Source organism: Nycticebus coucang, chromosome 1 (assembly GCF_027406575.1).
Source record: "Nycticebus coucang isolate mNycCou1 chromosome 1, mNycCou1.pri, whole genome shotgun sequence".
Classification (NCBI taxonomy): Eukaryota; Metazoa; Chordata; class Mammalia; order Primates; family Lorisidae; genus Nycticebus; species Nycticebus coucang.
The window spans coordinates 97,956,013-97,980,216 of record NC_069780.1 but is presented as its reverse complement, the minus strand read 5'-3'; the positions used below and the strand labels follow the sequence as shown (position 1 = coordinate 97,980,216).

The 24,204-nt window shown below is 47.4% G+C and overlaps 1 protein-coding gene across 3 annotated transcripts in view; it reads right to left on the bottom strand.

Moving 5' to 3' along the window:
* ENPP6 (ectonucleotide pyrophosphatase/phosphodiesterase 6) overlaps positions 1–21,606 on the bottom strand; it is a 69,601-nt gene extending 47,995 nt beyond the window's left edge. For 2 of the 3 annotated variants that reach the window (XM_053584686.1, XM_053584677.1), the window contains exon 1: positions 21,302–21,595. In XM_053584686.1, coding sequence (XP_053440661.1) covers positions 21,302–21,542 — 241 coding nt within the window. In that variant the 5' untranslated portion in view covers positions 21,543–21,595. Of the gene's footprint in view, positions 1–21,301 lie in introns of all 3 variants that reach the window. The other variant, XM_053584669.1, reaches the window with a different exon arrangement.
* Positions 21,607–24,204: the final 2,598 nt, after the last annotated feature.

Genomic DNA, 24,204 nt, shown 5'->3' with positions numbered 1-24,204 from the left:
CCAATAGCACACACTCTTGGGTGGCTTGTAGGGAAGGCTGCACATTGCTTACTTGGTATTTACACATAATTTCTGAGGCAAATTCTAAAATACCATTGAAAAGAAAAGAAAAAAGGTCCTATTATGTCTGCTTGTTCAGGACCAGAGAATCTGGAAGGTTTGGTAAACTCAGACACGGGCCAGGGCTGGGGTGGGAGGACAACACACCCCCTGCCTGGCCCCGCACTGCCCTCTGCTGGTCACTCTGCTCACCTGAGCCCCGCCGCCCCGGGGCTTGCGGAGAGAGGTGAGAGGCAGTTTGTTCTCCCAACTCCTGGTTCAGAGGCCCCAGAGGTTTCACAGGAAGGAATCTTAGCACTGCTTGGTAATATGCTAAAGACGCCAGGCAGAGGCAGGGCCCCAGGGCAGCACAAATGAACGGATGGTCAAAGGAGGACCCACCACCGGTCTGGACTGCCTTCCTTCTAAGGCTCACTCTGTGTTTCCACATCCTGATTCTCCTGCCCATATCTTCATTTCTCTTTTCATTGAGGCAGATTTTTTTTTAAATCACAATTTGGGAAGGTCACCATATAGATATTTAACTTCTAACAACCCTGGTGCAGCTCCTTGCCCGGGCCCGGGGCCAGTTAGGGGGCTCCCAGGACCCCTCCTCTCTGGGATAGAGAGAGGGCAGAGGGCAAGCGTCTGTCCCAAGCTAGGCCAGTGAGGAAACCATATCCTTGCCACTGTGACCCTGTTGTTCCAGGGTCCAGCCTAAGCAGGGAGAATCCTTTCCTCTTGGTGGCTGAGCTGGGAAGAAATGCCCCCAATATAAAAACATGCTCTCTGGAAAGGGACACTGAGGCTGCAGTGGGACCAAGGTGGCAAAGGAGACACTGGGTCCTGCTCCTGTTCCACCCCTGCCTCTGCCTGCAGGAGCCAGGACCTCCTCACAAAGGCCGTCTTGCCCTTCTCCTCCTGAGCTCACAGGGCTGGGCCCTGGCTGCAGAGGGTGACACTTGAGTACCTCTTGAGACCCACCTGGGTCGCAGCTGTGGACAGCTTCTGAGCACCAGGCCTCCCCAGCCTGCTGTGATCACTCCAAAGCCTGCTCCCCTGGGGCTGATCTCACACTAGTTTTGTTAACTGTGCTAGCAGCCTCAGTTTACCTCTCATGGAGAGACAGGTGGCAGTTTTCAAGTGTACAAAAACCACTGTGGTCTCAAGGGACAGTGTTCTGCCCTGGTTTCCTATGTCTTCCTCCCTGCACTGTAAATATTTTTTAAGCAAATTCCAGACATCTTATAAGACTTCTCTGCCTATCTCTAGCACTGAAGAACTTTTCAACAAGCCCCATACTATTGTTATCACACCCAACAATACAACGAAAATAACTCCAAGTCCAGTTTTCCCCAGTGATCTTACAAATGCCGCTAGTTTCTTTGAGCAGCATTGTATTTGGTTAGGCCTGAGTCTCCTGTAACCTGTGATGGTTCTTCTCCACTTTGTCTTTATTTATCAGTTGTTCTCCATTTATTTATTGAGGAAACTGGATTATTTGTCCAAATACCCAGTATTCTGGATTCAGCTGGTGTTTCTGGTATTTCTTGCAAACTACTAGCTTCCGCTAGAGCAGTGGTTCTCAACCTTCCTAACGCCGCAATGTATTTTCATTGTTAAAAAGGGATCGCGACACACAGGTTGAGAACCACTGAGCTAGAGGGTCTCATAAGATTCGGGTTCTATTGCTTTTCAGCAAGAATCCCCTGTGGGTGGTGCTGGGTCTTCCTCCTCCCACTTTTGATGCCCGTTAAGATGGGCCAGTGGGCTCAGAGGGTGTCAGCCTCCTCTCTCTGCCGTAAAGCTCCCCTTAACCTTTATCTCAGGATTTTAGTGACCGTTGATGATCTGAACCTACTTCTGTTCCTTTTATTCCCCTAATCTCTCTCTTCCCAAGTGAAACTATTCTCTGAAAACAGGCTGGTTTTTTTTAGAATTTGTATTTGGCCTGTATGTTCTTTACATTGAAGTGAGTGGCTGTGTAACTTTTGTTTTTGTTTTTTTTGTTTTTTGAGACCAACTCTCACTCGGTTGCCCTGGGTAGAGTGCCATGCTGACTCAGCTTCCGGAGTAGCTGGGACCACAGGTGCCCATTGCCACACCCAGCTAGTTATTCTATTTTTAGTAGAGATGGCTTCTCATTCTTGCTCAGGATTGTCTGGAACTCCTGAGTTCAGGGGATCCTCCTGCCTTGGCCTCCCAGAGTGCTGGGATTACAGGCATAAGCCGCCGTGCCTCGCTATCTCAGTTATTTGTTGTTCTGTAACAGACAACCTCAGAGTTAAGGGGCTTAAAACAACGAGAGTTGTCAATTCGGCTCACAAATCTGTGGTTCAGGCAGGGCCTGGGAGGGGCGGCTCTCCTCTCCTGTATGTGGCACCAGCAAGGGCAGCTCAAAAGTTGGGTGGGGCTGACCTGACCACTGAGGCTGGAAGTGGCTGCAGGCCATGGGTGCCTATGGCCTCACCATGTGGCCGCTGGGCTTCCTTACAGGGTGGAGGCCATGTGCCAGGAGTGAGTGACCCAAGAGAGCAAGGAGAAAATACCAGTTTTTGTGACTTAGATCCACAAGGCACATAGCATCACTTCTCTGGTATCTTTTGGTCAGAGCTTGTCACGATAAAGTCCATCAAGGTTCAAAAACAGGGGCCACCACTTGATGGAGAAGTGTCAGTGTCACATTGCCAAAAGAACATGTAGAAGGGGATTTGTGATGGCAGCTTTTGGGGGGAAAATACGACCCTTAGAAAATCCACTGTGATCTGCTGTAAGCCATCCCCCCACCCAACATCCTGCCCCTCCAGCGGCACTGGGTCTGATGTCCACCAAGGTGGCAGGCCTGTGTGGTGAGAAGAGGAGGAGAAAAGTGGTGAGGAAAACAGGACAAAACAGCCTTCTAAGGCAGGTACCATTATTATCTCCACTGCACAGAGGCTTAGGCGAAATTGCTGTTCCAAGCTCATGAAGCTGGTGCGTGGCAGAGCCAGGAACTCGACCCCAGCAGTTTGACCTCGGATGCAGCTCCCTGGGCAGAAGGGCCAAGACCTGTCCATCATGGCTAACAGGTACCACACAGGATACCAAGTATTTGCTTAATGCTTGCACCAACCCTGACGTAGGTACCATCATAACCTTCATTTTTTATATATAAGAGAAAAGATGGAAGCCCTGAGAAGTGTAAGTGGCTCAGGAGGATTCGGGGAAGGACACAGAGTAAGAACATGGGCCACTCTGTCCTCTGGGCAGTGGGGTGCAGCACGGGCCCAGGAAAGAGGGCAATAAGGCCATGGGTTGAACAAACCCAGTGGTCTTCTCGTGTTTATGCTTCACGTCTAGAAGTCAAGTTTGGTTTGCATTGTGCATTAAGCTTTTCCCAATGATATCTCCATATGGAAACGTGAACTGAGGTTGGTGTCTGTGGGGTGTAGCCCAAGACCTACAATGCAACATTTTCTCAAAATACCAACCCCATTGATTTCACAAAATCAAACCTGTCCTAAGCTTTTGTTCCAAACAAAAAAGGCAATTTCTTCCCCACCTGCCATTTTCAACTCGCCTCCATATTATTTACAGATCTGGGAAACTGTGTTCTCTTGTGTCATGGGCAGGGCAGCCCACCCGGAAGCTGCTGCACCGGAGCTGGGCGGGGTCTTGCTGCCTGCGCTGGTGGTTGCTCGAAATAACCTCTCTGGGACCACAGACAGGCATCTCATGGAAGAAATAAAACAAATTCAGAAGAAGCCACGTGTGAAAACTGATGCCACACTGTATCAGAGATCTGAAAATTTAGGAGCAAGTTAGCTGGAGGGAGAAGCAATTCTTAGGAGAAAAGATTCTGGAAAATGCATCGTCACTTACACAGGGAAGGCCTATTTCCAAATGAAGACATCTCAGAAGCTCATTGTTAATCCCCCGACCCACCATAAGGACCATCTTTGCATTTCACTTGTTGTTTCTTTATGAGAGAGGCAAGGGCCTGATTTCGTGTAGAGGTCAAACTCTGGGCCCATTAACCCTTAGACTTAACTCTGAATGCATCTAGAAAGATTGCTATGAGTAAAAGGATGGAAAAGGTGATGAACTAAGCCAGTGTATTTGCCATTCTTAAAAAATTTAATTTCCTGCACCCTCCATTTGTGGCCTTCTGGGGTGGCCGTTTGGTCTGGGGGGACAACTTTAGGACAGAGGCTGGAACCGCAGGCTCTGTATGTGGAGCCAGTCTGGCGGTGCTGGGGAAGGGGGTGTGTAGATGTAATAAGTACTTCCTCAGTTCACTCCGGGGGGCTCCTCTCAGCCGCCTCCCTCCCCGGCCATGACTCTACGTAGGGGTTACTCCATGGAAAGCATAGGGAATGGAGTCCATTAGCTATTTCCCAGAAAGAATTAAACTATGTTCCTTAGGGAAATTGGCAGTGAAGGATGGTGATTTAAAACAGAAATTTCTGGCCTAAGTTTCTAAGCTCCAAAATCCTACCTCAAGCCAAGCCATTTTCTCTCTTTTTAAATCATAACTTTGAATTTTAACTAGAGGTAGGGACATATAAAGGCTAAATTCATGCTTTAAAAGGAGATGAATGACCAGTCACCTTCCTAAGCCAGTCAGTCAGGCTCAGTAGCCAGGGCAGTGAGGGGACAGGTCCCCAAACAGCAGCCCCGCCTTCTCTGGCATGCAAAGGCCAGGGGATCTCAGAGGTAAAGGCACAGAAGAAGGCAAAATAGGAGATAAAGAGGACACTGCAGTAGCATTGGAATTCACTCCTTAGAGTCCTCCAGACCCTAAGATTTTTAGAAATAAATTTGAGCCCAAAGACACTTGAGGTCGCTAAGTTTAGATCTCGCCTGTGTCCTTGGTGTGTGGCTCTCCTCCCTGGAATGTCTTCAAGAGACATGGGAGGATGGCCTGGCCAGAGCCCAGGATCAGTCTGTCAGTGAGCACAGGGAGGGGACAATGTGGTTGAGCTTGGCCATGAATAGAGAGGATATAAAACATGGCTGAGTAAAATGCACAGTAATCTTGTTTTGGCAAAAGCATTGCCTTTTTATTTTATGTTATTAAAAAATCATATTCTCCTGCTGACCACGAAACCACCTGGAAATAGAGCTGCTGGGCTAAAACGGAATGCTTTCCACCGCACACCGAGTCACCAGAGGGAACTGTTGTTTCTGAGAACTTTTCCAGACTCTTTGTTATATGGGGGGCTTAAGCTCCCCAAACCTAAAATCTCCTGGGTAATACAAAAGGGGTTGTTTAAACCACCGGAGTACTGGATGACTCACCCATGTGGAATTTTGTGAAAAGGTAAACCCTAAGAGCTTAAGTTTGGTGCCTACTTGTGTCTTGTAGCGTTTGAATTTGCAACTTACTTAATTATTTCCATTTCTGCTCTGTGTTTCTATGGCCTATCCCAGGTTGCATGTCAACTGGCGTTGGGGAGAAGAGGGCAAAGAAAGTCAGTGGGCTTTGTCTGAGGTGGTCTTTGCTGGGTCCATTTGGATGTTTTATCTGCTATAAACTAAAGATGTCACCCGTGATAGACTGGCAGCAGCAATTCCTTTTCTGTTAGGAGGGACAGATGGGGAAGATAATAGCTGAAAAGGAAAGCTGACTAGCAGGATAAAGTAGCTTGGAGCAAGTTTAAAACAAATGCAAGAGCTGAGTGCAGGCTCTGCACCTGTGGCTCAAGAGGCTAAGGCACCAGCCACATACACCTGAGCTGGCGGGTTTGAATCCAGCCTGGGCCCACCAAACAGTGACGGCTGCAACCAAAAAGTAGCCGGGTGTTGTGGCGGACATCTGCAGTCCCAGCTGCTTGGGAGGCAGAGGCAGGAGAATCGCTTGAGCCCAGGAGTTGGAGGTTGCTGTGAGCTGTAATGCCATGGCACTCTACTCAGGGCGACAGCTTGAGGCTCTGTCTCAAAAAAAAAAAAAAAAAAAAGAACTGGGTGCAATGGCTTATACCTATTAATCCCAGCACTCTGGGAGCCTGAGGTGAATGGGTTGCTTGAGCTCAGGAGATCAAGAGCAAGAGCAAGACCCCATCGCTACTAAAAACAGAAAAACTAGCTGGTGCCAGCTATTAGGGAGGTTGAGGCAATAGTATCGCTTGAGCCCAAGAGTTTGAGGTTGATGTGAGCTATGACACTAAGGCACTCCACCCAGGGCAACAGAGTGAGACTCTGTTACAAACAGACAAACAAACAAACACAAGAAGGCATTTATTGAGTGCCTACTGAATGCACAGAGCTTGAGACAAGATGAGTGGGATACAGGGTGAGTTAGATCCTGCCCTCCTTGGCACCACACTTCCCCCCAGGCCCTCACAACCAAGTAAAATTACAAACAACTTGTCCAGAGCTGCATCTTGGCGGTCTGGGTCAGTGTCCCAGATGTGGCTTTTCAAAAGAGGCCTGTATGAACGATTTCTCACAACTGTGCAGCCTTGACCATGGGAGAAAAGTAGCTAAGTGTCTGAGATTGAATCCTGTCCTTTATACTCAACCCAGAAGCGCTATTGTTCACATTGTTCATTGAGACACACAAAGGAAGCCTTAAAAATAGTTCCCTAGGAGGTTGGTTGTTCTGGAGGAAGCCTGGAAGGGCAGGGACTCATGCACCACAGGTGTCTGCATGTACGGGTGCATGCCATGGGCATGGTGCAACCACAAGATCACTGTCCAGGGAGGGACACTCCAATGGCACACAGGACAGTGCTGCTCTGAGAGCTGCGTCCTTGGAGGCAGGGGGGAAGAGGCAGCCTGACGTAGGGGAGGAGCCCAGGGTTTTGTGCTCAAGGTTCTTTCATGTATGGGTTCTGTGATCTTGGACAAATCCTTTCATGTCTCAGAGCCTGGATTTCTAAATTTATAAAATGGGGATAATTGTGATGTTGTACGAAATAGTATTTGAATGCACCTTGCACTGAGCGTCGAACAAAATACAGCAGACATTTGGGAAATGTACATTCTGCTCCCTGCTTGGCTGGTCTGGCTGCTTATAACAAAGGAAGACAATAGGAGTGTTGAAGGAAACAGGCAATCCATTGTCTTCCAGATTCTGATTCTACCAACTGGAAGCAGCGTGGGGAAAATACTGAGTGATAAAGGGGGAGACAGGAGTCTTCTGTGCTGGTCCTTATTTACTAACGTCCTGCCTAGGTGAGAGAAGGGACTTACCTTCTCTAGTCTGAAGTTCTATCATCTGTAAAATGCCTTTACACAACTCCCAAGGCAAGTGTAAGGATCAGTTGAAGACATCAAGATGAGAAAGGAAGAAGTATCTGTTTTTACTCACAGAAAATGTGATCTTGTATATTCTTATGTGCAGATAACCCTCAGGAATGCACCAAAAAACCTATTTCAACTAATAAATTCAGCGAGGTAGTAAGATAACAATACCCTCGAATCACTTATATTTTACATACTGCCAAAATGAAATTCAGAAAATAATTCCATTCACAAAAACATCAAAAAGATTAAGATACTTAGAAATACTCGACATAAGAAGTGCAGAATGTATACTGAAAGCTACAAAGTATTACTGAAGAAAACCGGAACTAAAATAAATGGAAAGACATCCCATGTTCATGGATCAGAAGACTGAGCTGGCAGTACGCCCTAAGCTGGTCTACAGATTCAACACAGTCCTTATCCAAAAGCCAACTGCCTTTTCTGCAGAAATTCACAAGCTCATCTCAAATTTTATGTGAAAGTACAAGTGACTCAGAAGAGCCAAAACAATTTTCACAAACTAAAAAACAGTTGGAGGGCTTACATATCCTGATTTTGAAACTTACTACAAAGCTGTAGAAAACATGTGTGTGTGAACCTGGCATGATGACAGACATGGAAATCAATAGATTGATGGAATAAAACCAAGAGCCCAAGAATAAACTTTAACCTTAAGTTCAGTTGACACATATGTAAAAAAAAAAAAAAACAAACACAATTCAGTGGGAGAGAAATAGTCTTTTCAACAAATGGTGCTGGGACAAGTACCTCATGTTATACATACGAATTAACTTAAAATGGGTTATAAGCCTAAATACAAAAGCTCGAAGTATAAACCCCTTAGAAGAAAACAAGAAAGCAAGTCTTTATAATATTGGGTTAGGGAATTATTTCTTAGCTATGACCAAAAAAACCCCCACAAGTGGTAAAGTAACAGTCAGCCAAATAAACTTCTTTTCTTCATAAGTTGCCCAGTCCCAGCTATTTCTTTCTTTCTTTTTTTCCCCCAGCTATTTCTTTGTAGCAATGCAAACAGACTAACAGGCAGCCTGGGGGAAATATTTGCAATAAAAAAATGTACATCCAGAATATAGAAAGGACTCCTCTAAAAATAAAAAGACAAATAACCTAATTTTAAAAATGAGTAAAATGAATGAACATTTCTTAAGAAGTTATTAAATAGCCAAGAAGCACACAGAAAGATGTTAGGTGTTATTACTTTATAGGAAAATGTGAATCAAGACCACCGTGAGAGGCCACTTCACACCGTCTAGAATGGCTGTAATAAAAGGACAGTAATGGCCGGGCGTGGTGGCTCACGCCTGTAGTCCCAGCGCTGTGGGAGGCCGAGATGGGTGGATTGCCTGAGCTCAGAGGTTTGAGACCAGTACGAGCAGCAGTGAGCCAGAGTAAGACCCCGTCTCTACTAACATCAAAGAGCCAGACATTGTGGTGGGCGTCTGTAATCCCAGCTACTGGGGAGGCAGCGGGAAAGAGCATCGCCAGAGGAAGAAGAAAATGAACAAGAGGACTTCAAACGAAGAAGAATGAACAAGCAAGCTGAAATTAAAAAAGGACAATAATAAGTGTGGGTGAGAAATGTAAAATGGGGCAGCTGTTTTGAAAAAGGTCTTGGAAGTCTCTTGAAATGTTCAACATAGGATGACCCTGTGATGCAGTGATTTCACTTTTGGGTAGATACCCAGGAGAAGCAACAACATATATCCACACAAAGACTCAGAGGCAAATATTCACAGCAGTGCTATGCATAATAGCCTGCAGATGGACACCACCCAAATGCTCATCAACTGAACAGATGAACAAAATACGTTCTGTCCACACAGTAAAATACTTTTTAGCAATAAAAAGGAATAATGTGGATGGGTTCAGGGGCTTATGCCTGAGGCAGGTGGATTTATTGAGCTCTGGAGTTCAAGACCACTCTCTACTAAAAACAGAGAAAAACAAAAAAACCAGCCAGACGTTGTGGCAGGCACCCGTAGTCTCAGCTACTTGGGAGGCTGAGGCAGGAGAATCGCTTGAGCCCAAGAGTTTGAGGTTGCTGTGAGCTGTGATGCCACGGCACTCTACCCAGGGTGACAGAGTGAGACTGTGTCTCAAAAAAAAAAAAAAGGAATAATGGACTAGTACAATGTGGATGAACCTGGGTGGACTTCATGGTATGTAACTTATACATCAATAAAGCAGTTATTGAGACAATCTCAATCAATGACGACAATAAATCTGTCATCAATAATAGGACCTAATTATTATAGCATATGGAGACGAAGTAACAGCCTCAAGATTCCCAGCCATGCAGGCAAATGCCAGCCCCAAATCTCCCAAATGAAGAATTTACTTATAGAGCATTTTTCCTCCTTACCGCTCTCTAGAGGGTCTCACAAGCAAACCCTGCTAAGTACAAATCTCCTAACCTAGTGACATTTGTGTTTCTTGTTTTCCCTCATTTTTCAGTTTGATAACTGGACCTTTTTCTACTAGAGGCTCTGTCTTTCTGTAATCACTTTGACCCTGCTGGGATCCTATTTTCATTTTAGGTCTTTGCTAGAATGGTCTTTGGTAAGCTGCTCTTCTCTTGCTGTAATCCTCCCCGGTTGGCCCCCCTCTCCCCTTGGCTTGTGCGGACGTCCACCCTCAGGGCCCTTCCTCCAGGTGTCAACCTGTCAGAATCCTTCAGGCTTTACTCAAATAACTATTAGCTCAGGGACCCTTCCCTGCCCACCACATACTCTCAGAGATGATCTTGGCTTCCCTCCTGCCAGCCTATTCCATCTTATGATTATATTTACTTCAACACATATCTCATCACTTCAATGTAATCGCAAGCTTGTCCCAGAGAGAGACCATACCCTGGTCATCTTTAGAACAGCTCCTTGCGCATAGTAGATGTCCAGTATGCCCTCAAATGAATGACATTCCTATGCGAATGTGCTGTAGGGTGTATGTCAACACACATGTTGGTGTAATTAACAAGCTCTGTGGTTCAGCCAGATGGTGGAAAAGGGATCGGCAAATGAATGGAAATAGCAAGATCTCAGGGTACCATCTAGCTCTGAAATGTTACTGTCTAGAGGTCAAGTCTTTCAGCGGGAGGACATCTTACTGTGGCTTGAAAGAGAAAGAGGTGGGGGACAGCTCTAGGGCTTGGGCTGTGGGCTTGAGGGGAAGGGAGCCAAGCCCTTTTGGAGGGAACAGGTGCTACCAGCAGAGAAAGGACAGACAGTTCCCAGAGAGCTGCCAACAAAACCAGGGAAGTTAAAAGGGGTAGGTGAGGAGGACATGCTGAATTCCACCCAGCAGGGATTTCACAACTGGCTGTGAGATCTCTGATGATCCCTCCTTAGAAGGTTAGGGATGGGTCTGCTGTCCTCTAGGGAGTCTCCCAGGGTGCATTTCCAGGACACCCACCCAGTCAGTCAGTTCAAAAGAGCAGGCAGGCAAACAGGTGGTTGGGAACTGGGCAAAGTCGCTGTGTTTTCATTTGATGCTTTTGGCTATTAGCTAGATGCTGTAATATGCATTGAGAGGAAATTCTTTGGAACAAGCTCTTCCTATCTGTTCCATCCGAACTTGGTGTAATTATGTAAGGACTTTAAGGAATAGGGCCAGTCTTCAATGACAACCTTCTGCGTAAGAAAGTAGGGAGGATGGTTGAGCTGTGTCCAAGCACCACCTGCAACCTTCTGGTGGCTCCTCGGCCAGATCTCCCCATTGGCCAGATCTTTAATGAAATACACACACACACTGCTCTGAATCTCATTTCCATTCCAGCTCATCATCCTGGGACATCTTAATGGGGACTGAGAAAAAAACAAAAGCAACCCTGGGAAGACCAAGCAGGAGTACCCAGAGCCACGCTGAGAGGCCGGCAAAGAGGCCCACCTGGGGGCACAGGCAGGAGGGGCCTCCATCTGATCCCCTGAGGGGAAAGACACCAGCCCCAACTCCAGACCCGCACCAGTGTGGGTCCACCCTCGTCTAGCTGCTGGATCTGACTCCTGGGCCCGTGTGTCCTTCTGCACAACAAGACAAATGCACTAGCATTTCTAAGTCACCTGCTTTTCACGTTTTATAATTCTGAATGTCTTCGGGGGGAAATTGGAATTGGGAACATAAAGGGTTTGTCACATGTTCCCAAGCTCATTCACATAGTTTTAGTGTTATATTTTACACGGACAAAAGCACCCGTATGTGAACTGTGACAGGCATGCAGAGAAATGTTCAGGGAGGGGTGTCACGATTTGGGATTTGGTCAGCTGACTCAGCTGCATGGGAATGGGCCAGACTGGGAGTAACTGGAACCTGGAATTAGACACACCCACAGAGGGATACCAGGAGGTCCAGGATGACAGAGTGGACACAATTACAGTTAGATGTGCAGGGGAGCAGGGCTGGAAGAATCCGGGATCCAGTGAGATCTAGAGAGGTTTATGAATTCAGTAAGAAGACTGTTAGGAAATAGAGCAACCTCAGCCAACAGGTGAGGTCCAATAACAAAACTCAGTGCCCAGGAAAAAGAGAGACAACTTGAGGTTTCCATCAGGGGGCTGGACAGACGTGCAGCCGCTGGCACCAAGCCGGTGTCCAGCCCATATGGATCTTGTCCTTCTCTGAGCAAGCACTGGGCCCTCATGTGGACACTACCCACCCTCCAGAGTACAGACCCATAGCTGGGGAACTGCCCTGGGGGCTAGCCTGCCCTGCCCAGCAGTTCAGGGGACAGAAGCCCTCCAGTGGCTGCACACGAGGTGGGGTCTCAGCAAATGTCTTTAGTGCTGCTCCTGAGAGGGACAGTGGCAGCTCCCAGAGATGGTGGCAGTGTCCAGAGAAGGACGGTGACAGCAGCCTTTATTTACCACAGGTCTCCTGAGCCCTGGCTGCGTGTCTACAGAACAGACTGAGGAAACCACATCACAAAACAGTGCTTTATGACCGCTAGGCTGGGAAACACCTCTCATTTATTTATTTGTTTGTATTTGTTTGTTTACTTATTTTGAGACAGTGTCACTTTGTCACCCTGGGTTGAATGCCTAGTGTCACAGCTCACAGTAACCTCGAACTCCTGGGCTCAAGTGATCCTCTTGCCTCAGCCTCCCGAGTAACTGGGACTACAGACACCACCACCCTGCCCGGCTAGTTTTTCTGTTTTTAGTAGAGATGGGGTCTCATACTCCTGAGCTCAAGCAATCCACCTGCCTCAGCCTCCCACAGTGTTAGGATTACAGGCGTGTGGCTAGAAACACTTTTAAAAATAATCTTTTAATGCGACTGTATTTCCCTAAATCACAAGTGGGGAGCTTAACCAATATTGAATAATAACATTTGCTTGTTCAAGTAGAGATGTAGAAGTCCTGTTGGATATGGATGCATTTTTAAATTTAATTATTTCAAATAGATAAGTAATTCACATTGTTCAAAGAGACAGGCACAAGATGTTTCTGTCCCATCTTTGTCTCCCATCTGTCGGTTGCCACCCCATTAGGTGAGCACGGTTCTGAATTTCTTGCGTATCTTTTTTTTTTTTTTTTGAGACACAGTCTCACTCTGGGTAGAGTGCTGTGGCCTCATCATCGCTCACAGCAATCTGAAACTCCTGGGCTCAGTGATCCTCCTGCCTCATTCTCTCCAGTAGCTGGGACTACAGGCACCCACCACCATGCCCAGTTAGTTTTTTTATTTTTAGTAAGGATGAAGTCTTACTATTGCTCAGGCTGGTCTTGAACTCCTGAGTTCCAGGGATCCGCACACCTTGGCCTCCCAGAGTTCTGAAATTACAGGTGTGAGCTAACTTGCCCAGACTATGTGTGGAAATGTTTTAACATAACTGGCCACGTCCACATGGAACACACTGCTTGGAACATTTCAAGTGCCTGGTGGTGGCACTTCCCAGGGGCTTTAACCAGTGTCTCTTCAATGCAGCACACCCTTCCTTTCTGGTGGGCTCTGAGACCGGACGTCCTGCAGGCCAGGACAGCGTCCCAGGGAGTGTCCATCTCACGTTCACACGGCTGCTGGGGAGCGACCCTTTCACACACTGTCAGGAATCTGGGCTACAGAGGCAGAGGCTGGAGGGGGCTGGGGCAGGCTGAGCCCCAATATTAGAGGTTTCTCCCCAAACATTTCCATTTGTTTAAGGTTTCTGTCTTCAGCCTTAGAACAGAATGTTTTCCGACATCCACCTGTGAAGGCAAATCCTCGCACATACAGACAACTCCTCAGGCCGGAGACACGCTACAGAACCAGAGGGCTGGTTTGGGCAGAATCCAGAGGACGGAGACTGCTGGCCCAGGGACCCTTCAGGCAAATGCTGTGGGTGTCCCAAGCCCAACATCCATAGACAGGGATGTCTGCTACCACCCTTTCCTCCCTCAGGCCAGTCCTTGTCACCAACACTCAGTGCCCAGTGGCCTCACTACAGGCCACTTCCTTCAAATGTAAAAAACAGGTCAAAGTGGTAAAATTGGGGCCAGGGACACAGAGTGTCACTGGGGGCCCATCCCAGACACCCTTTCCCTCTGCTGCCCTCTAAGTGGCCCCTGGGAACATTACTGCAGCATCTCCAGTGTCTAAAACATTCCCAACACACATCCAGCACTCTCTAACTGCACTACTGACCCAGGGCTCCATCTGCCCTGTCTTCTCTTGTTAAATAGCAGGAAAAACTCAGGATAGGAAGGTGACAGGTGATGCCATCCATCCCAAGTCCTGCTGGCTCCCTCCCTCCCTTTCTCTTGCCCTCTGGCACACAGGGGCCTCCAGACCTGCCCGGTTGGGAAACCTAGTTGACGGCTGAGACTGTTCACAGCTGCCCACGGGCCCAGCCTCCAGGCGTGCCTGAGTCCCTGTGGTGGCTCTGCTGCAGACCTTACACTGCTCCTCCTGCCTCAGACCAGGCGACGGCAGAAGCACTGACTCCCAAAAGCGTAGGGGGAGTTCCTGCATCACCGAAATTCTCTGTATGACTCGGCCCAGGCAGCCCCTGTGTCAGCCATGCTGCCCACACGTCACTGCAGGACCTGTGAGCTGCGTCTTTTCTTCTTGCCACAGAGAGGGCTGGGAACGGGAGTTGGTCGAGATCAAGCAAAGCCTCTAACAGGAGCCAAATGCTACCCCCAGGGCCTGCGGGAACCCCAGACCTGCCCCCAAGGTCCCTGCCTGGTTAGGATGAAGACACAACAAGCCTGTTCACAGAGGACTCTGAAACCCAAGGAGAGGTTATTTAAAGTGTCTCTGATATGAAGGTTGACACGCTGAGTCAGCCTCCCTCCGAATTCATTTTAAATGTCTTTTAACCGATTTTTGGCATAGCGTTTATGATGCTGAAGGTACCCAGAGCAGCCTGGTGTGGGCAAACTCCCAGAGGCCTCTGTGACCCTGTCCATCAGCAGTTCTTTCACATTCCCTCCTCGGCCTCCTCGGCACAGGGAAGCAGGTGGGGCCGGGATCGCTGTGATTCGCAGCCCACAGTGGCTCCATGTGGGTTAACCTTCAACAAGGCCTTGCTGTTGTTACTATGAAAACCCTTTGCCACATTTTAGTTTCACCCACGACCCCAACCATTCCTCTCTTCGGGGAGTAAGTTTCTAGTAGCTGAATGCCCTGTAATCAGAACTACCTCTTGGCACCATGGAAGCCATTCTAACTGGTCTTTGAAAGGTGGCATTTCAGTGCAGAGAGATTTGTCAATGGCAGCATAAATCACGTCGTGCCAGGAGACATTATTTCTGAAAATTCTCAGAGCATATCCCCCCCCACACACTGGAGGCATGGGTGGTGAGAACGCTCCCCGGCTTCGGATGCCCCGCACCTCCCCTGCTTCTCTGGTTAGAATAACCCTGCCTCATGACAGACACTGTACTTTTAAGTAGGAAAGTGGAAAGATGTTGTTAGGTATTTCTGAAAAGTAAATGACAAAATTTAGGCAAAAGTTCGTGCAGGTGAGAAAGTAGATTCTAACTGGGCATCTATGACAAATGTTCTCTCCCAACTGTGTAGCAAGCAAGAGACAGGAAGTCCATTTACTGCGGTCTACTGGGACCCTCAAGACCCTCAAGATTTCTCTCCTTACTCCCAGGGTATTCTGCTGGTTTCGGAAACCCTCCTCGTGATTCCCTAAAGCGCCAACTCTGGATGAATCCCCTACTCAACTTGGAATACAATTGGATGAAAATTTCCTTCTCCAAATAAATCTGAAATGAACAGCCCTTAACACTTTCCCATCTCTACTAGTAGGAGCCCTTTATTCTGACTTCTGAGTATCTTACCTCTGGGTCCCTTCCTTTCAGTTCGTTCACATTCCCTCCTTGGCCAGTCGGCAAGTTCTACCTCAAGGGTGCTCTTCACTAGGTGTTCAAAGGTTTGAAGTGGAAAAGGAAGGAAGGAGAAGCTTATTGGAGTGTCCTTGATTTAGCTTTCAAAGCCTTAGCTGGGCAGTGGCTCACACCTATAATCCCAGCTATTTGGGAGGCTGAGGCAGGAGGATCACTTGAGTACAGGAGTCTGAGGTTGCTGTGAGCTATGATGACGGCACGGCACTCTACCCAGGACAACAGAGTGAGACTCTGTCTAAAAAAAAAAGAAAAGGAGGAAAGAGGAAGAAGCCAAGAGAGACCAGGGCCCTGGAACCCAGTGGGCTGTCCAGAGGACATGCGAATACTCTCCTGGCTGGGGGTGGCCAGGACCACTGGGAGGGCACTGGGACAAACAGCAGGGTGTCTGGGTTTGGTGTAGGAGAGAATGGGAAGAGGAGGAAGCACTCCAAATATGGACCATTTAACTGAAGAGGTGTCTAGATTCAAGGCAGATGACTAGCTGGGGGATATCCCCGTGCGAGAGCCCTGCCTGAAGGTGGGAGTGTGCAGGGATCTGTGAGCAGCTCTCCCCCAAGTGGAGGCTGAGCTCTGTAGAAACCTGAACATGCGGGCTTTTTTCAAAATCTGATTGTTCAGGCACTCTCTACACTGATTTCCTTTGGTCCAAGTGACAGCCAGTTTTAATTTAAATCAGATATTTTCTTAAAAGTAGCTAGTGCCAGTGACATTGTGGGGAGAAGCCTACCTTACTCTGTTGGTTTTTACTCCAGAATGTCAGGTCCCAGGTATCTGGTTAGAATTTGTGTCACACATAATTTCTAGGCTTGTGATAGAAATAGCATTGGCACAAACATTGATTCTAAGCAGTTGACATCCTAGGTTTTGCTTTGATTCCATAAGGGAGTACTGTTATTTCGGCTCCCACCATCTCCCCGAGTGCCCCTGGGTCTCAGACCACATGGACAACCTCCTGGCCACCCCAGGACCTGTGCCTACGTCCTGCTATGTGGCACCAGACTCCTGATCTCAGTTCTCTGATGCCTGCAGCAAAACACCTAACCTCCCTGCATGCTATTTACAAGTGTCCAAGTGTTGAAATAATAATATCCTATATAGCAAACTTGCTTCAGCCTATGTTCATCTATAGGTAGGTTATTTGCAGTAAAGATAAAATTTTGCACTGGCTTCCCCCCCAGCTGCTACGAACTGCTGCCAGGAGAATTAGTGAAACGACGCTGCATCTTGCTGCCTCAAAGGAGATACAGTATTTTCTCCTCCCCATGACCTGCCTTGAAGTCACTGATTTCTTCCATTGATTTTATGCTTTAATCAAATGTGGCTTGACCCCAAAGAGAAAGTAACTTTGCAAAAAGATGCTCAGTAAGATGGATGGAAACAGAAAACTTTCCCACGGCATTCAAACTCTGGTTGTGTTTTAAGTAAACACACAGCTCACTGGAAAGAGAACTGGGGCCTGAAGTGATGACATAAAGGCATGGACCATGCTGGGGCTGTCCCTTCCCACCCAGCTCTCACCTCCACGAAATGCTCTTTCACGCTACTCTAACTGGAAGAAAATTCCCCTCTCCTCTCTTCTCCTGTCCTCCGGCCTTGTGTAGCGCATTGGGAAATCTGCCCCCATCCTTTGCGTGTTAGTTTGCTTGGTTGCTGCCACAGACAGAGTGGCTTAAACAACAGCAATTTATTTTTCACAGTGCTGGAAGATAAAAGTCCACAAACAAGGTGCTAGCAGGGTTGGGGTCTCCTGAGACCTGTCTCCTCGGCTTGCCATGTCCTCACACGGCCTGGTCTCTGTGAACGAATATCCCTGCTGTCTCATCTTCTTCTAAGAACATACCAGTCATACTGGAATAGGGTCCCATTCAAATGGGCTCAGCGTACCTTACATTACCTCTGTAAAAACCTGATCTCTGAATATCAGTTGCCTTCTGTGGTACTGGAGGTTGGAATTGAACTGGGAGTGAGGAGACAGGGACACAATTCAGCTACTAGCCATTCTTTTAAGAGTTTTAGTGGGCGTCTTTTCTCCGAATATCTCTCCTCCATATCTGAATGTCTTCTCCCTAGGGGAAAGGCCCTGTGTTAAGATTCTGTGTTCCTAGCAATCGATTGGTTAGATGGATCTTCTTGGTTGCTATTGGAATTCTGTTAACTTTTGTCCTAAAGCCAACACATTTTGAGGTAAAATAAGTCATCAACCACAGTGGCCTCACATTGGTGACTGGGCAAAATGATTTCCAAGGTTCCTTACAGGTATGCCTGCTGATTTCCCATCTCTGTCCACATGGCTTCCCTACGAAATTCTCCTTCTCTAGGGAGATTCAGCTATTTGCCCATTTGCTTTTTTTTTTTGAGACAGAGTCTCACTCTTGTCACCCTGGGTAGAGTGCTGTGGCATCATAGCTCACAGCAACCTCAAACTCTTGGGCCTGAACAATCCTTCCTCAGCCTCCTGAGTAGCTGGGACTACAGGTGCCTGCCACCATGCCCAGCTATATATATATTTTTTTAGAGTCATGATCTTGATCTTGCTCAGGCCGGCCTGAAATTCCTGAGCTCAAGCCATCCACCCACCTTGGCCTCCCAGGTGTGATCCACTGCACCCGGTCCATTTCTTAATTTTTACATGAAGGCCTCCCAGGAGGGTCAGCCCTATTTTTGTATTTTTTGGTTTTTTTTTTTTTGAGACAGAGTCTTACTTTGTCACCCTTGGTAGAGTGTGGTGGAGTTACAGCTCACAGCAACCTCAAACTCTTGGGCTTAAGGAGTTCTCGTACCTCAACCTCCCAAGTAGCTGGGACTCCAGGCATCCACTACAATACCCTGCTATTTTTGTTGTTGTTGTTATTGTAGTTGTCATTGTTGTTTGGCAGGCCCAGGCCAGGTTTGAACCCGCCAGCCCCAGTGTATGTGGCCGGCGCCCTAACCACTGAGCTACCGGCACCAAGCCCCAGCCGTAGCTTTTTAAAGATCCCCATGCACTGCTCTGTTCCATGTCTGCATCCAGCAGCACCTGACATCTTGGCCTGATTAGGACCTGGTGGTCCAGCTTGCTCTATTTTGCAGCTGAGGAAGCAGGGGCCCAGAGTGAAACAATGGCTCTCCCAAAGCCTCCCCTGCCAGAACTCCGAGCCGACCTCTTAGCTCTGAGGCCAGCACCATTTCCAATAGTCCGTCTTACTCCTCATTGTGTAAAGAGAAGAACGCCAAAGGCTTTCTCTCTGTGAGCAGTAATTCATGTAATGAAGTGGGAGCGTAGCCTCTCTGGTGAATTCTGAGGAACAACAGCATATCTTTTGGTACTAAAATGATCTAGCATAACAATGTTGTCGGTTCATAAAACGGTCACATGCTCAAACCATATGTTTCACAAGGGTTATATCCTTCCTCATGTGAAAAAAAGAGGAGTTTTTTAGCATAGGTAGAAAAATAAGTATGGCTATTGGGGGAAATAATCTAAATTGAGCCCTGAGTCAGCTCCAAGACAGGGGAAATGATACCAGCTTGGAGGCCCAGAGTCTCTCAGCTACAAAGCCCACCTCGAGTCTGCAAGTTGCTCAGTAGGCGGACGACAGATCAGACTCAGAGACTTTTGTACGTGAACAAGAGCCTTGCCAGACACGTCCTGTGTGCAGCAGAGCATCTACCAAAATGGAAGGCAACTTACAGCCAAGCAGACTTTCAAATAGAGAATATATTTTGCCATATGAAAAACATAAACATGACACAGAAGGGAGATCTTGCAGCCTCCCAAGGCCAGCCTCTGTTTGGAATTGAGGCTGAGATCTTCAGATGCTTGTGGGGACTGCACTGTCCCACCTTGGAAAGGGCTATTGCCTGAGAACCAGGCAAGAGAAAGTGCCTGAGGACTGAAAAGAAGGTGTATGTCCATGTGATGGAGGCTTCGCGCAAATTACTCCCTGTGCCAACATCAGGAGTGTGGGTCTGACAAACAAAAGGTCGTGTCACTGGCTTGGTTTCTCCGTGGAGTCTGCAATGGCCCCTTTTTACTTACTGGCCTCCTTTCTAAAATGGATTTTGTTCATTTTCCACTGAGGTTGCTGACCCTGCACGTGGTGGCCGTCTATGAATTGGGTCCCCCAGCAAGGCCCTGAGAGCCAGCTGGAGCGGGGGTGGGCTGTGTCTGTGGAAGGTCCCCACACAGAGCTGAAGTTGGCCGTGACATACAGTCCCATCTGTGTGTGACCCAGCGGCTCGCAAACCACTTGCCTGCAAGGGCAGAGGCAAGCCCAGTAGGGCTGGGAGGGACTTTTGTTAATTCTGTTTGTTAACTGACAGACCCGTTGTGTGTCTTTTGGGGGAAATAAAAAACAAATGAATAAATTCCTTGCTTGTATTAGTCTGTGCCTTCATTCCTAATTCTAAAGTATCTCTTCCTTTCAATTTGGGGCATCAGTTTGTGGCATTTCACATACACACAGAGAACCCGAGCCCAGGGTTAGAAATGTTTGTCCACACTTTCAGACTCCTTAGTCTTTGGCGTTCTGTGAAATACGTAATGAGATAGCAGGATTCTTGTCCCCTTTCTGTTTACATAATTTGTGGAGCTCTCTCACATAACCAGTGCATTCTTGCAACCTCCCCGGACAGCTGCTTAGATTCTTTCTGAGAGCCTCTCGCTGCCCTCACAGAGGTTAGCTGGCGAGAAGGCAGCTGCGTGTGCAGAGAGCAGCCTGGCTGTGGAAGAGCACGGGGAGGACGAAGTTCTCAGGTCCCCACCTGGGGCAATGGCCATCCCAGAAGGAGGTCCTCTTTAGGCTGGGGAGCTCTCCGCAACCCAGAGCAGTCTGGCTTAGCTGGGAGTTGTGTTTGTTTTGCTGAGTTTTCGTTTGCTGCTTATTTTATTTTATTTTATTGTTGGGGATTCATTGAGGGTACAAGAAACCAGGTTATACTGATTGCATTTGTTAGGTAAAGTCCCTCTTACAATCTTGTCTTGCCCCCCTTGTGGCACACACCAAGGCCCCACCCCCTCCCTCCTTCCTTGCTGTTTTTTTTTTTAAGATACTGGGAGTTAAAAATGTCATTTGACCTGACCAAAAAAGGTACATAGCTATGATTTAACAATAAAAAAATAATAATAAAAAAACAAAATAAATAAACAAAAAAGGCACAAGAAAAGAAAAAAGGAGAGGAAATTGGCCTTGCTAAGTAGCACTGAAGGATATGACGACCTGACCCCCCTGTTCCTCTCAATTAATTCAGACACACGACTCCCTTCTGTGGAATCACAATCCAACACATTAATAAACATGCCAAAAAGACTCCAGGATGACAGATGACAGCAGAGCAAAAGAACAGAAAGAATTTGGGGTGGATGCATGAAGACCTGTTGATTTGTCAAACTCGGACTTAGAACACAGCTAGAATTTCTGTTTCTAAAGTAAATAACCACGGTTTAAATCTTCAGATACCACCTGCTGCTGCAATTTTCTGTTCTCCATTCTGAGACTTCTTGGGACAACTTTCGGGGAACAACGTCACCATGATCACAAAAGTCTTCCCAGGCAGGAATACTGACTTCTTATCCATCTTGGGTGTCCCAAAGAACTAGGAAATCCTGAGCATTTAAGTAAAGACTCTGATGCCCAGGGCTACCTACTTCCCGGATGACTCCAGCCCTTCCCTGTGTGCCCAGGCAAGGACCCAGAACTCACCTGTCATGAGGGTGTAGTAATTGGGATATGAGAGACTGGGGAAATCTGGGGTCAGATAATCCACTTTCACTCCCCTGCTCACAATCTCTGTGAAACCGGGCAGCGACTCCAGGGCCTCATCACTGATGTAGTCGGAGCGGAAGCCGTCGAGCAGAAGCAGCAGCACCTTGCGGCGGGCACAGGCCAGCTGGACCAGGCCCAGTGCGAGGGCCAGCAGGAGGGCCCCGAACTTCACTGCCATGCTTTCAGGAGCCCGAGGGAGCCTGCTGCACTGCTGACACTGAGGATGGAGAGTCTGCAACTCCTCTCTCCTCCTGGGGCTGGACCTTGAGCCGCTGGCTTCCCTGAGCCAAACTCACTTGCAGGATTTAAAGGGGCAGCACCCCCTTTTCCTCACATCTACACTTGCTTTGTGCTGGAAAGTCCAGGATTGACACCCTCACATAAGCCGGGCAACCCACAGCCAACACCAGGGGAGAGAGCTCAACCTTGTTATTTTTGGGTGAATGTTCCAGAAACACAAGCACCCACAGAGAGGTGGAACTTTAGAAGATGACAAAGTCAGCACTAATTTTCCTGTTGGGCTAACCAAAGGGAGGGGCCAGGGAGAAGGACATTCTCTTTTTTTTTTCCTCCATTTAAAAAAAATTGTTTTTAAACTTTATTCAAATTAATATAAGGGTACAATATTTGGTTACATTGTTCTCACTTCCAGGGTAAAGTTCCATTTGTAGAAGAGCCCCTCCCCCGGGGGGCGTGTTACACCCTCACCATGTGCACTGTGGGTGAGATCTCGCCTCCTGCCCTCCCTCCTGCTGCCACACGTCTCCCCCCCCACTCCTGCTTCCCTTTACCCCCAAACTGGACTATAATAGTGTTTAATTATTCTTATGAACATGTAATTGTTTATATATTGATTTCATATTAGTATACAGTACATTGGATATTCATCTTTCCATTCTTGCAATACTTCACTAAGAAGAATGGATTTCAACTCCATCCAGGTAAATGTAAAAGATGTAATGTCTTCATCTTTTTAAATGGCTGCGTAGTGCTCCATGGTATACACATACCACAGTTTGTTGATTCATTCATGGGTTGATGGGCACTTAGGTGCTTCCCCGACTTGGCAATTATGAATTGACATTCTAGAGCAAATGTCTTTGTGGTAAAATGATTTATGTTCTTCTGGGTAGATATCTGGTAAGGGGATGACAGGGTCAAATGAAAGGTCTACATTTAGACCTTTGAAGATTCTTCCATACTTCTTTCGAAAAGGGCTGTATTAGTTTGCAGTCCTACCAGCAGTGTAGAAGTGTTCCCTTCTCAAGGATAGTCCTTTAATTTGATGTTATCCCGTGTCATGCATTGTCTAATTTAAACCCTAACTTTTTCACTTCCCAATTCAGTAACACAAACCTCTTAACTCAGTAGGCAAACAAAAGACAGCAGGTTTCCGTGGGCCTGTCCCTCACACTTCCAGGTAGTGTTCCCAGGGCCATAGCCATGAATATCAAATAATGTGTCCACGTCTCGGCTACTCTTTTCCCAGATGAATCCATATGTAGTGGTATTATTTTATTTTTTAAATACACAAAAACTGTTGGTTCTAGTAGGTGGGGGTGCCTCAAGGAAGAGCCCCTGATCCAGAGAGAAGTTTCCAGAGCTGGACAACAGGAGTCACTACTGGGAAGATGGTCAGGGGAGGGCAGGAATGAAATGAAGCTGGAAGATAAAAGTCAGAGGTGGGCTGGCTTGGTGGCTCACACCTGTAATACCAGCTCTCTGGGCAGAGGTGGGAGGACCCTTTGAGTTCAAAAGTTCAAGACCAGCCAAAGAGCGAGATCCCATCTCTACTAAAAATAGAAAAACTAGCTGTGCATGGTGGCAGGTGCCTATAGTCTTAGCTACTCAGGAGGCTGAGGCAGGAGGATCCCCTGAGCCTGGGAGTTGGAGGTTGCTGTGAGCTATGACGCCAGGGCACTCTACCCAGGGTGACAAAGTGAAACTGTGTCTCAAAAATTAAAAACAAAAGAGAGAGAGAGTTGGAGATGGAAAAGTGAGCTAGAAATAACCACATAGTTTCAGGACAGGCAGAGTGAGGGCAGTGGCCAGGAGGCGGAGCTAGCACTCTGTGCCTAAGTCCCGGCTCCCTCAGAGTGCTTCTTTCATCTGGTATAAAATTAAATGGTACAATTTATGTAAAGGCTTATAAACATGTGTGGTCCATAGGCCGTGCTTAACAAACGTTAGATGTTATTAGTGTTACACCGTTGCTTTGAAACTTGCAAAGCTCAGGGCAAAGGCCAAAGCTTTACAGGGATTGAAGATAGACACGGCCACCGTAAGGTTGATCGGGTGTAAGATGCCTCTCTCACATCTACCCTCTGTCCCGGTCTCCTCTCCTTCTCTTGCTGTATTGTGTTTAGAGTCAAGTGACATGGGACCACCATGTAACTTCCTAAACGATGCTGCAAAGAAGGAAACACACTGAGCAAATTACCCTTCCCATCTCAGATGACTGGGACAAGGATCAGATTTCTTTTTTCTGAGAAAAGGGGATGCTTTCCACAATTACCTTAAAAAATTTTTTATAAAAAATTAAAAAGTAGAGAGTGTGTGACTTTGAAAACAATGTTATTCTTATTTATTTAAATTGTAGAATTTTATTGTTGCTCTAAACAGAAAAAAAAGGAAGAAAAGGAGGAGGGAAGGAGGGAGGGAAGGGAGGAGGGAGGGAGGGGAGGAAGGACAGAAGGAAGGAGGGAGGGAGGGAAGGAAGGAAGGAGGGAGGGAGGGAAGGAAGGAGGGAGGGAGGGAGCCTGTGTGTTGACAAGCTGACAAGCTGCCTGGTCACTAGGAGAAGAATCTCTTTTTCCAAGCCATGAGGGGAGCAGACCCAA